This window comes from Belonocnema kinseyi, chromosome 6, assembly GCF_010883055.1.
Source record: "Belonocnema kinseyi isolate 2016_QV_RU_SX_M_011 chromosome 6, B_treatae_v1, whole genome shotgun sequence".
Classification (NCBI taxonomy): domain Eukaryota; kingdom Metazoa; phylum Arthropoda; class Insecta; order Hymenoptera; family Cynipidae; genus Belonocnema; species Belonocnema kinseyi.
Window position 1 is genome coordinate 5,119,747 of NC_046662.1, and position 13,737 is coordinate 5,133,483.

The following is a 13,737-nucleotide window of genomic DNA, read 5'->3' on the forward strand; positions in this document are numbered from 1 at the left end:
GTAAATGCGTAAACATAAATGGCTGAAGTTTTGACAGACGTCATTTGAAGGATCAAGCTCGACGAAAATGGTTCACATTAGTGAATACTAATGCCATCTCTTGCCTAGTATATCCTTGAAAACACAACACTTGACCACCATCGCAGTAAATCGACCGCATCCGACTTGTAAGATTTTCGTGTTAATCTCAGTGATCCCGAAATTGGCCTGTTATGCTACTGCAATTGCCCGGCGGAGCGACCCTCATTGGTTGCTTTTGGCTCGTGATTCATATATGATATATTTAGTATCCTTCGATCACATTTTCCTTTAAATTAAGGATATGCATTTTTGAATTAATAACGCATAATAAGTATCATTTTGTATGTCGTAGGCACTGAATTATATAATTTTATTTATTTAGAACTTTCCTACTTGACTTCAATTTCATTTCATTTGACACACATATGTCACTTTTTGTCCGCAGAACGAGGTTATGAGACACATAGCCTAAAATTATAGTTAATCCGTATTTTCCTTCATTGATCTTCAACATTATTATAATACATTTCATTAGGATTCAAATATTTCCACACCTGAAAATAACAAGAAATTTTAATTCTGACGTTTTACATTTTAAAATCCCTTACATTTGCCGCCTTACTTACTCAAGATGGAGAAATTAAGCAGTGGGTCCTGGTTGGTTCGGTTTCTTTTACTTGCGCGTGGCTAGACCATGTATTTACAGTCGAAGCTACTTACCTTGCCGCTATTTACCTTACCGCTTCATCTAATTCTCGGTCGAGCACATGAGATACCCTCAAGTATGGCAAGTTTAATCAAAGGTTTATCAATAATTTGTTAATACTAACCAATTTTTCAGTTTACTCCGCGAGAGAATGATGTGCTCATCAATTTTTGGAACCAAATGTGAGATAATTACTTCCACAATATGTATTCTGAAAATCGAACTTTTACCGTTTGTAAACACTGATCCGCACGCGGCAACGTACGTAGTCCCATCCGCGGCAAGGTAAATAGCGTCGACTGTATTAGATCATGGTTGCCACGCCACCGCCGGTTTACCGCGAGCGTAAAATAGTAGCTAATCGTCAAACATATTCCCAGGCTCGGTCAACTCAATAAGGCAAAATGGAGAATTTTTCGAACTTAGGCGCGGGGGGTTGAGAGGCAGCGAGGGGAGTCAAATTAGTTCTCCTGCCCATCGTAGATGGCGCAAATTAGTGTAAAAAGCGCGTGCGCAGAAAATTGTTTGTTGTCATTTGTTACTGTCATGTCTTGTCTGGTGCTGTCACCGTATGATACCATAACCTTAAAACGGGTTTTCGTGTGCCGGTATCACTTTAATGAAAAGGATTTCTTGAAAACGCAAACTGATGTGGTTATAACATATTTAAAAAACTGTATATCACAGGTTAACTCTGCTTAAAAAAATAATAAAAATTTATACGTATGCACATCCTAACTCGCCTCGTAATTATCTTTTTCTACTTAAAATACAAAAATAAAAGCAAAATTAAGTAAATAAGAAACGTTAAATGAGATTGAATGATAATTATCTTCAATTTCTTATTTTGCGTTTCTTGTTTCCTTAATTTTGTGTTTATTTATCCTTTTTTTTTCAATTTATTTTACTAGCCAACACATCCAAGGAAGGAGCATATGCACATATATAGCAACCAACACATGCATGCTTCTGTAGTTCTCCTGCCCATCGCAGATGGCGCTGAATTTCGATATTTATTCCTCACGTAGTTGACCGAGCCTGCATATTTCTCCTCGTAAATTTCCTTCGTGTTCTGTAAAATTATTGTGGGTTTTTGTTCAATCAGGCTTTTTCCCATAAAACGTAGTTTTATAGTATTTCAAATTCTCCCAGTGAACGATATGGGTTTGGGAATTAAAAATACAATGTTAACAGAGATCTTCGGGTTGGGAGTTTTGAAGAGCTAAATGTCTCAAAATCGCTGAATAACCTACGGCTAGGTGATGCATAACAAAGTATTAATTAATTAGAGAAATATCAAAATAATGAAATGTTTAATTTTTAATTCTTTCTAATTGCTTAAAAGGCGTGAGGCAATTTGACACCAGGTAAAGATTTCGTCCCAAATTATGATTAATTTATTAAAATCGTAATTCTGGTATAATAATTATAGAATTATTTGCTTTTAGCGAGCTGCTCAGCAGTGTCGGAAACCTCTGCTGAATGCTGGCGATGGAGTTGGAGAACATCCAACGCAGGCTCTTCTCGATATCTACACCATTCGAGAGGAAATCGGAACAGTCAATGGTTTGACTATCACAATGGTTGGAGACCTAAAACATGGAAGAACAGTCCATTCCCTCGCGAGGTTAGTTAGTGTCTTTATTTCTTTACTTATTTTTTTTCACATTCTCAATTATTTTTATCTTTGATGAACTAATTCTTTATGTTTCCAACTTTTTCTGTAACCTTATTCATACCACAGGCGGCGCACAGTAAGATTAAATAAAAAAACGAGGTTCAAAATAACTGTTAACTGGCCATGCTTAACCGATTTTGGATTTTTAAAGAAAAATTCAGCATTAAATTTTGAAGAGATTTATGTGGCCTGATTTTTGAATTTTTTGTTGTGTTTAAAATTTTATGTTAATGCAAAGACTGAAGAAAAAGTATATTTTTTCATTTTTTGTTTATCTTCGTTAAAATAATTTTCTATGATTAGCATTTCCAGACTTCATGCACTTTATTAATTTTATAAACAAATTATTTAAACAAACAGCCAGTTTGGGTAATTAAAGGCAGAAAGAAATGTTTTTTCTCCTATTTTTCCTTAAATGAGGACGCCAGGAAGGTTGATTGATGGAACTTTATCATCCAAATTATTTTATTAATTTAGTAATTAAATTGTTTACTGAACTAATAAAACATATAAAATAAAATATTACGAGTAAACATCATTGGCGACATCATTTGAAAAAAATAATATTTGTGAAATATTTAAATCTTTGAAATCTATTAGAAATTTTTGCGCAACTCTTAAGATCTTTTAAATCTATCCAAAATCTTTGTCCAATTTTTAAGACCTTTAAGAAACCATTTGAATGTTTCTGAAATATTAATAAAGTATTTGAAATATTTCAAGTCTATTTAATTTAAATAATATATTTTGTTCAAATTCTATTATTATTTTCGAAAAATTTGAAATTTTTTTATCTTTCCGGAATCTGTGCGCAACCTTTAAGATCTTTGGGAAATCTTTGGAAAATCTTTATGGAGTGTTGACGAAATCTTACAAATTTTTGGGAAATATGAAAATCTGTCTGAAATCTTGAGAATTCTTTTCAAAAACTTTGAAATATGTTTGAAGTGTTTGTGAGAAAATTGAATTCTTGTAATTTTTCCGAAATCTTGGCGCAACCTTTAGGATTTTTGTGAAATCTTTAGAAAATTTTTAAGATCTTTATGAAATCTTTGGGAAATCATTGAAATAATCATAAAATCTTATTGTAATCTTTGGTAAATCTTTCTGAAATCGTTGGAAGCGTTTTCGAAATATTTGATAATATTTGTGAAATAATTGAATTCCTTTATGAAATATTTTTAATCGTTCCGCAATCTTTTTGCAACCTTTAAAATCTTTGTGAAATCTTTTAAAGCTATCCGAAATCTTAAAAATTTGTTAAACATCTTTATAAAATATTTGTAAAATCTTTCTAAAATCTTGACGAAACATTTGAAATATTTGTGAAATCTTTGGAAGTCTTTTTGAAAAATTATAAATTTTTTAAAAGTATTTGTGAAATAATTTAAATATTTTGAATCTTATTTTTTTAAATGCAATGTAATATTAAATAACAATGATTCTTCATTTCTAAAAGTCGCTTTATATTACTGTATTTAACTATTTTGTTTAAATATTGTCTTCCTTTTGTTCGATATAATTTGTTTAACTAAAAATTACACTAAGCTATTTTTGGTTTAAAAATAATGTATTTTGTTGAGAATTCGTTTTTTTAGTAACAATGTAATCTTCTTTGTTGAAAATTAAAATTTTTAATACAAATTTTAACAGTTTATTTCATATATTTCCTGTGAACTTATTGGTTGAATTAAACTGTTTTTGATTAAAAATTAAAATATTTTCTGATTGAAATATCAACTACATTCTGGTTCATAATTTATCTTTCTTGAATTAAAAAGTGAATTCCATGGTTGAAAGTTTATCACTTTAGTTAAAAATTCATCACTTTGTTTGAAAATGTCACTTTTTTATGATTATTTTTTTGTTGATTTTTTTTTACTGAAAATTTAACTGTTTCAATTGAATATTCTATCACTTTAGTTGAAGATTCCTCTATTTGGATGAAAATTTATTTTATTTTATTGAAAAAATAAATATTCAATTTTTCGTTGACGATTGATCTTTTTTGTTAAAAATGCATCTTTTTCGTTGAAAATTGAACTATTTCAGTTCAGATTAAAATTTCCGTTGAAAATATACCTTTTTGTTTAAAATTGAATTATTCCAGTTAAAGAATCATGATTTTAGTTGAAAATTCAATAGCTGTATTAAAAATTGATTTTAATTTAACAGAAAACTTAACTATTCTTGATTGAAAATTGATCTTTCTTCGTTGAAATATCATCCATTTGCCTGAAAATTTGTCTTTTTTATATGAAAATTCAAGCATTTCATTAAAAATTCATATTTTTCGTTGAAAATTCAAGTATTTCAGTTGAAGGTTTAGCATTTACTTTGGATGAAAATTCATCTTCTTAACTGAAAATTTAAATATTTCATTCTTGATTGATAACTGATTTTTTTTCGTTAAAATTTCATCAATTTCTCTGCAAATTTCTCTTTTTTAGATGAAAATCGAAGTATTTCATAAAAAGTTCACGTTAAATATAAATTTTAGTTGAAAATTAATTTTTTTTGCATAAAATTCAACTATTTTAGCTGAAGTTTTGTCACTTCAGTTGAAAATTCATTACTTTGCTTGAATCTTTTGTGAAATATTAATTTTTTTAACTGAAAATTTACCTATTGCATTTTTGGTTGAAATCTGCTGTTCTTAATTGAAATTTCAACTATTTGGTTGATAATTAATGAATGTTTGTAAGAAAATCAATTTCATTCATATTAATATTCTTTAAATACAAATCCAGGAAATGATTATATTTATAGTATTATTTAATTATTCAATTAATCGATGACGCTAAAATGTGCAAAAATATCTTGTAATATAATTTCTCAAAGCGTTCTAAGTTAAAGGTATTAAATAATGAATCCCTAGAAACTAAAAAACAATATTATTTATAATAAATTTTCAAAATACATAGAAAAAACCTGGAATGGTCATGGAATTTTTTTCCAGGATTTGAATAAACTTCCTGTTCACTATGGTTGAAAAGAATATTTCTGCGAATGGATTGCACGAAAGAAAAATATAATTCATAGAAGAGAAAGAAGGTGTAATCTTGAAAAACTTGAACTTGTTTTAGACTGTTGACGCTCTACAATGTGCAACTAAGATACGTTAGTCCAAATAATTTGCGTATGCCTGAGCACGTGAAGGCTTTCGTGACTGAACGTGGAATTTATCAAGAGGAATTTAACAAACTAGAAGACGTCATTGCCGACACGGATGTGCTTTATATGACCAGAATTCAAAAAGAACGTTTTGCCAATGATCAGGAATACGAACAGGTATGTTTCTAAATATATCTATGTTATTTTCAGTTAATTTCAGGGCGTTATTTGACTTTTTGACGATACCAGAGTCGGCCATTTTTTCAAATTTGGTCTCAAACCCTAATAATTGAGTTAGATTAAAGCTAATTATTGCAGAATTAGAGAAAATTATTGAGAATAGTTATTCTGAATTTTCTCATCTAGAAAATCCGTGGTAGGTCAAGACAAATCGATGGTCAACACAAATCCATGGTCAATACAAATCCATGGTCAACACAAAACCATGATCAACACAAATCTATGGTCAACACAAATCCATGGTCAACACAAATCCATAGTCAACACAAATCCATGGTCAATACAAATCCATGATCAACACAAATCCATGGTCAATACAAATCCATGATCAACACAAATCTATGGTCAACACAAATCTATGATCAATACAAATCCATGGTTAATACAAATACATGATCAACACAAATCCATGGTCAACACAAATCCATGGTCAACACAAAACCATGATCAACACAAATCTATGGTCAACACAAATCCATGGTCAACACAAATCCATAGTCAACACAAATCCATGGTCAATACAAATCCATGATCAACACAAATCCATGATCAACACAAATCCATGGTCAATACAAATCCATGATCAACACAAATCTATGGTCAACACAAATCTATGATCAATACAAAAATCCATGGTTAATACAAATACATGATCAACACAAATCCATGGTCAACACAAATCCATGGTCAACACAAAACCATGATCAACACAAATCTATGGTCAACACAAATCCATGGTCAACACAAATCCATAGTCAACACAAATCCATGGTCAATACAAATCCATGATCAACACAAATCCATGATCAACACAAATCCATGCTCAACACAAATCTATGGTCAATACAAATCCATGATTAATACAAATACATGATCAACGCAAATCCATGGTCAACGCAAATCCATGGTCAACACAAATCTATGGTCAATACAAATTCATGGTCAACACAAATCCATGGTCAACACAAATCTATGGTCAATACAAATCCATGGTTAATACAAATACATGATCAACACAAATCCATGGTCAACGCAAATCCATGGTCAACACAAATCCATGGTCAACACAAATCCATGGTCAACACAAATCCATGGTCAACACAAATCCATTGTCAACACAAATCCATGGTCAACACAAATCCATGGTCAACACAAATCCATGGTCAATACAAATCCATGGTGAACACAAATCCATGATTGACACAAATCCATGGTCAATACAAATCCATGATCAACACAAATCTATGGTCAACACAAATCCATGGTCAACACAAATCCATGGTCAACACAAATCTATGATTAATACAAATCCATGGTTAATACAAATCCATCATCAACACAAATCCATAGTCAATACAAATCTATAGTAGGTCACTAAACACAAATTTGTGCTCAGAATTTCGAAATCATAAACGGCGGATACAATATGAAGAAAAAAAATTGAAATTGGCCCTCAAAATGATTGTAGCACATATTCCTTCCGTGAAAGATAAAATTAAAGTTATAAATCGATAAATATTCAGAACCATTAACAAATATTGTGTTAATAAATCTGTTATTGTAACAATATATTAACAATATTCTCGCTTCCGTATTATGATTATTATTATTATTATTATTATTATTATTATTATTATTATTATTATTATTATTATTATGGCGCTAATTCAACTTTGCAAAAACAATCTTCTAGCTAAATTTATTCAGTTTTCCGATTTCTATTCCACCATATTTGATTCGCCATTTTCAATTTAAAAAATTGTATCATCAGATTTAGTCGTTAGCCATATTGGATCCGCCATTGTGGATTTTTAAATTACGATATCAGATTTCTGTTGAGCAATTCTGGAAACCCTAATATGACGATTTTTGACAAGTTCCTAATATTTTTCAAGTGCATGTATTTTTTTGAAAATGCATAGTTTTTGGTCTAAAATGTATTTGTTTTGTTGAAACTTAGTCGTTTCTGGTGGAATTCAACTGTTTTTCACTACAAATTAAAATATTTTCTTCGCTGATATAAAAACTATTACATTTTTTGTATGCTCAACATTAATTTTTATGGTAGAAGATTCATCATTTTCATTGAAAATTCATAATTTTAGTTGGAAATTAATATTTTCGAATCGACAATTTAATTGTTACGTAGAAAATTATTCTTTCTTGCTTGAAAATTCAACAATTTGGTAAAAAATTGAACTATCTGTTTAAAAATGAACTTTTTTGTTTAAAATTCAATTGTTTCGTAGAAAATTCACCTTTTTTATACGAAAATTCATCTTTTTTGGTAAAGGGTTAATATTTGTTGAAAATGTATATTTTCCTGTTATAAAATAAACTGTTTTTTTTAGAAAAATCGACTTTTTTAGTTCAAAATCCAACTTTTGTTTAAAAATTCGTCTTGGACGAAATTTAATATTTTGTGTTAAAAAAAAGTAACTGTTTGGTTGAAAATTCATATTTTTGAGTCGAAAATTCAATTGTTTCGTAGAAAATTCACCTTTTCTATACGAAAACTCATCTTTTTTGGTAAAGGGTTAATATTTGTTGAAAATTCTTCTTAAAAATTCAACAACCTAGTGAAAAATTAAACTATTTATTTGAAAATTACCTTTTTTTTAGAAATTAATTTTGTTATAGAAAATTAATCTTTTTTATATGAAAAATAATATTTTTGGGTAAAAAGTTAATATTCTTTGTTGGAAATTTATATTTTCTTGTTAAAAAATCAAGTATTTTATAAAAAATTCTACCTTTTTAGTTGAAAATTCAACTTTTGGTTAAAAATTCGTTTTTTGGATGCAATTGAATCTTTTGTGGTAAAAAATGCAACTGTTTCGTTGAAAATTCTTGTATTTGGTTGAAATAACTTCTTTTTTTGGTAAAAAGTTCATCTACTTTGTTGAAAATTCATATTTTTGGGTTGAAAATTAAATTTTTTTGTAGAAAAATCAATCTTTCTTGCTTAAAAATTCATCAACTTGGTAGAAAAATAAACTGTTTGTTTGAAAATGATTTTTTTTTGTTAAAAATTTGATGATTTCGTATAAAATCCATCTTTTTTATATGAAAAAGAATATTTTTTAGTAAAAAATGCAACTGTTTCGTTGATAATTCTTGTATTTAGTTGAAATATCTTCTTTTTTTGGTAAAAAGTTCATCTACTTTGTTGAAAATTGATATTTTTCTGTTAGAAAATCAACTATTTTATGGAAAATTCGACCTATTTAGTTGAAAATTCTACTTTTGGTTAAAAATTCGTTTTTTTAATGAAATTTAATCTTTTTTGGTAGAAAAAGGCTACTGTTTGTTTGAAAATTCTTCTGTAGAAATAGCTTCTTTTTTGGTTGGAGCGTAATCTTCATCGTTTAAAATTCATATTTTCATGTTGAAAATTCAATTAGGTTTAAAGAATTTTTTCTTTTCGTTCCTTAAAAATCCACAATTTGTTTTCTTTTTTTTCTTTTTTGGCTGAAAAATCTTTGTTGTTTGAACATTTAATTATTTCGTTGAAAATTCAAGTATTTTGTTCAAGGCGTATTTTTAGGTCAAAAAACTGTTTTTTTGAAAATTGGTCATTTTGGCTAAAAAATTCAACATTTTAGTAGACATTTTTCTCTTTCTTATCTGAATATTCTTTCTTTGCTAAAAAAAATGTCTTGGTTAATATTCTGTAAAAGTTATATTTTTTACATCGAAAATTTAACCCATTTTTTAAGTTCGTCTTTTTGTCATAGAAATTGCGTCCTTTTGAATTAAAAATTCATCTTTTATGGTGAAAAAATCATCCTTTCATCGAAAATTCTTTTTGCTGGTTGAATATTAACGTTTTTGTTCAAAATTTAAGAGTTTTTAAAAAAAAATTCTTTTCTTTTTGCTTGAAAATGTAACTTTTCTGGTGAAAAATCATCTTTGTTGATAGAAAATTCGACGTTTCCATTTAGCTTGAATATTCAATTTTTTTGTTAAAAGTTAATTTGTTACGTTAGAAAATTCGCCCATTTATCTTTTATGGCAGAAAAGTCATCTTTCAGTGGGGTATGTGTCGCCGGAATAGATATTAAAAACAGACATAGTGTTTCAAAATCACAAAATCCTAAAAATGACAACCTTTATACGCTTTTTTTAGTTTTTTGTTTGAAAATTTAACTACATATTTGATTAATGAATTTCAATATTTGTTTGAAAATTTATATTTTCGGCTTGAAAATAAATTTTGCCCCTTATATAAATTTCGTCCGTTGAGCTTAACACTTAAACAATTGGTTTATACATTTTTTCTTTCTTGATTAAAAAATATTTCTTGGATGAAGATTTATCTCTTTGATTTAAAATTAGCCTTATTTGTTATACATTTGTTTTTTACTGTTTAGAATTAACTTTTCTATTAAAAAATCACAATTTTGGGTTAAAAATCCAAAAAATTGGTTTCAAAAACAACGGTAAGACTAAAAATTAAAAACTTTTTCGTTTGAAAATTCCACTTAATTGTTAAATGTTAAACTACTTTTTTTTAAAAATTTGTCTTTGACTGATGATTTACCATTGTAGTCTATTTTATTATATATTTAGTTATACATTCTTTTTATTTAAAAGAATTGATTTTGCTACATTCGTGAAAAACCGCCCTAATTCTAGTTTTTTTTTAAGTGAATTTTGAATTTTTTGGATTTTTGAATTTTTTTCCGCACATTATTCAAAAATATAATTGTTTTGTTGGATTGAAAATTTATCTTTTAAGTTGGAAAAGTAATCTTTTTGTCGAAAATTCATCTTTATTGGTTGACTATTAACTTAAAAAAAAATTAATTTTTCACCTCAAAAATTCGTCTTTTAGACTGGAAAATTGATCTTTGTTGTTGAAAATTTAGTTTTCAGACTGAAGTTCCACCTATCTTAGTAGAAAGTTTATTATTTTGTTGAAAATTCTTATTTTTTGGTTGAAAATTTAACTATTTTGTTAGAAATTCGTTATTTTAGGTTAAAAATTCGAAGATTTTGGTAGAAAAGTCAACTTTTTGGTTTCAAATTAACATTTTGTGGAAAATTTACTAAATTTGTTGAACAATCACCCTCTTTGATTGAAAAATAATATTTAATGGTAGAAAAGTCATCCTTTTTTCGAAAATTTATTTTTCTTGGTTTAGCATTTAACTGATTGTTAAGAATCCAATTGTCTTCTGAAAAATTCTCCTTTTTAGCTTGAAATTTAACTGTTTGGTCGAAAATTGAATTGTTTTGCTGGATATTTGTCCTTTTTAATTGAAAATACACCTTTAATCATGGAAAAGTAATCTTTTGATAGAAAATTCCTTTATATTGGTTGAACGTTCACTTTTTCTTAATTCAACTGCCAGCTAAAAAAGTCGTTTTTTAAGCTTGAAAATTTATCTGTTTTGTTGAAAATTTATTCCTTGGTTTGAAAATTCATCTATCATGGTGGAAAGTTCATCATTTTGTCGAAAATTCTTCTTTTTTGGAAGAAAAGTCAACTTTTTGCTTTAAAATTAACTTTTTGTAGAAAATTTAGTAAGTTTGTTAAACAATGACTCGGTTTGGTAGAAAATTCGTCGTTTTGGATTGAAAATTCATCTATTATGGTGGAAAAGTCATCCTTTTTTCGAAAATTCATCTTTCTTTGTAGAACATTTAACTGTTTGTTAAAAATCCAATTGTCTTCTGAAAAATGCCCCCTTTTTTAGCTTGAAAATTTAACTGTTTGGTCGAAAATTTAATTGTTATGTTGGATATTCGTCCTTTTCGATTGAAAATTCATCTTTTATGGTGGAAAAGTAATCTTTTTTGGCAGAAAGTTCATCATATTGTCAAAAATTCTTCTTTTTGTGTTGAAATATAAACTGTTTTGTCAAAAATTCCTTATTGTAGGTTAAAAAATCGAGTATTTTGGTAAAAGAGTCAACTTTTTGGTTTAAAATTAACTTTTGTTGAAAATTTAATAAGTTTGTTAAAAAATTATCCTTTTTCGTTGAAAATTTGTCTTTTTGTGTTGAAAATTGATCTTTTATGCTGCTAAAGTCATCTTTTTTCGAAAATTCATCTTTCTTTGTTGAAAATTTAACTGTTTGTTAAAAATCCAATTGTCTTCTGAAAAATGTCTCCTTTTTGGCTTGAAAATTTAACTGTTTTGTCGAAAATTTAATTGTTTTGTTGGATATTCGTCCTTTTCGATTGAAAATTCATCTTTTATGGTGGAAAAGTAATCTTTTTGTCGAAAATTCATCTTTCTTGGTTGAATAAGAACTTTTTTTAAATTCATTTGTCATCTAAAAACTTCGTGTTTTAGACTTGAAAATTGATCTTTTTTGTTGAAAATTTATTTTTTATATTGAAGTTCCACCTATCATGGCAGAAAGTTCATCATATTGTCAAAAATTCTTCTTTTTGTGTTGAAATATAAACTGTTTTGTCAAAAATTCCTTATTGTAGGTTAAAAATTCGAGTATTTTGGTCAAAGAGTCAACTTTTTGGTTTAAAATTAACTTTTGTTGAAAATTTAATAAGTTTGTTAAAAAATCATCCTTTTTCGTTGAAAAATTGTCTTTTTGTATTGAAAATTGATCTTTTATGATGCAAAAGTCATATTTTTTCGAAAATTCATCTTTCTTTGTTGAACATTTAACTGTTTGTTAAAAATCCAATTGTCTTCTGAAAAATGCCCCCTTTTTGGCTTGAAAATTTAACTGATTTATTGAAAATTTAATTGTTTTGTTGGATATTCGTCCTTTTCGATTGAAAATTCATCTTTTATGGTGGAAAAGTAATATTGAAGATCCACCTATCATAGTAGAAAGTTCCTTATTTTTTCGAAAATTCTTATTTTTTGTTGAAAATTCAGCTGTTTTCTTAAAAATTCGCATATTTTGGGAGAAGATTTCAGACATTTCTCGAATTGCAGCTATGATTTAAGCCCATATTAGATTTCCTATAAAGGAAGGGTGATTTACAGTAATTTTATAGGTAACTTATGGAACTTACCATAAATTTCCCAAAGTTCAATTTAAATTATTTTAATAAATTTCCATAAATTTATGAAATTTTTCGTAATTTATGGTAATATTACCGAAAGTTTCTGGTAACTTAAGATAAAATACCTAAAATTATATCTCGAAGTGGTTATAAATTTTTCGCAAATTTATGGAAATTTTCAGTATTTATGGTAATTTTATAGGTAAATATGTTAACATACTATAAATTGTCCAAAATTCCATTTTGAACATTTTTATAAATTTCTGGAAATTTATAAAATTCTTGGTAATTTATGGTAATATTGCCGGAAATTTATAGTAACTTAAGATAAAATGCTTAAAATCATAACTAGAAGTGTTTATAAATTTGCGGAAATTTATGGCAATTATCGGTAATTTATGGTAATTTTACAGGCAAATATGGTAACTTACCATAAATATACCAAAATTCAATTCTAAGTATTGTTAGAAATTTCCTGAAATTTATGACATTTTTGGTAATTTATGGAAATATTATAGGTAATTTATGTTAAATTGAGATAAATTACTGAACATTAAATTTTAAACCTTTTATTTTATTTTCGGAAATTTATGAAACTTTTGGTAAGATTACAGGTAATTTATGGGTAAATTGCCCAAAATTTAATTTGGAAATGTTCATAAATTTTTAGGAATGAATAGAAATTTTTATTCTTTTATGGTAATGTGACCAGTTGTATATGGTAAATTTTCTATGAATTACCGCAACATTCTATTATCTGCAACCAAAATTTCTTTTAGAGTTTTTACGGTGAGTTTCCTGAGTATCATAAATTGCAAGCTCACAGATGTATAACTTTTATTAATCACCTCTGACGTCACTTTTCACTCCCTAGGTAGTAAGGAGTACTTTTTGTTAAAAATAACGAGGTTTCGATAGAATGCTGGAGAGAGAGTTAACTAATAAACGGAGGATAAATGAAATGAAATTTATTTAGAACGTGACATCAGCC

At 27.6% G+C, this 13,737-nt stretch overlaps 1 protein-coding gene across 1 annotated transcript in view; it reads left to right on the forward strand.

Annotated features, from left to right (window-relative positions):
- Window positions 1–13,737, forward strand: part of LOC117174545 (CAD protein) — a 179,722-nt gene that overhangs the window by 164,316 nt on the left and 1,669 nt on the right. Inside the window, exons 25-26 of the mRNA XM_033363749.1 lie at window positions 2,176–2,354; window positions 5,492–5,696. Of these exons, the coding sequence (XP_033219640.1) occupies window positions 2,176–2,354; window positions 5,492–5,696 (384 nt within the window). The remainder of the gene's footprint in view (window positions 1–2,175; window positions 2,355–5,491; window positions 5,697–13,737) is intronic.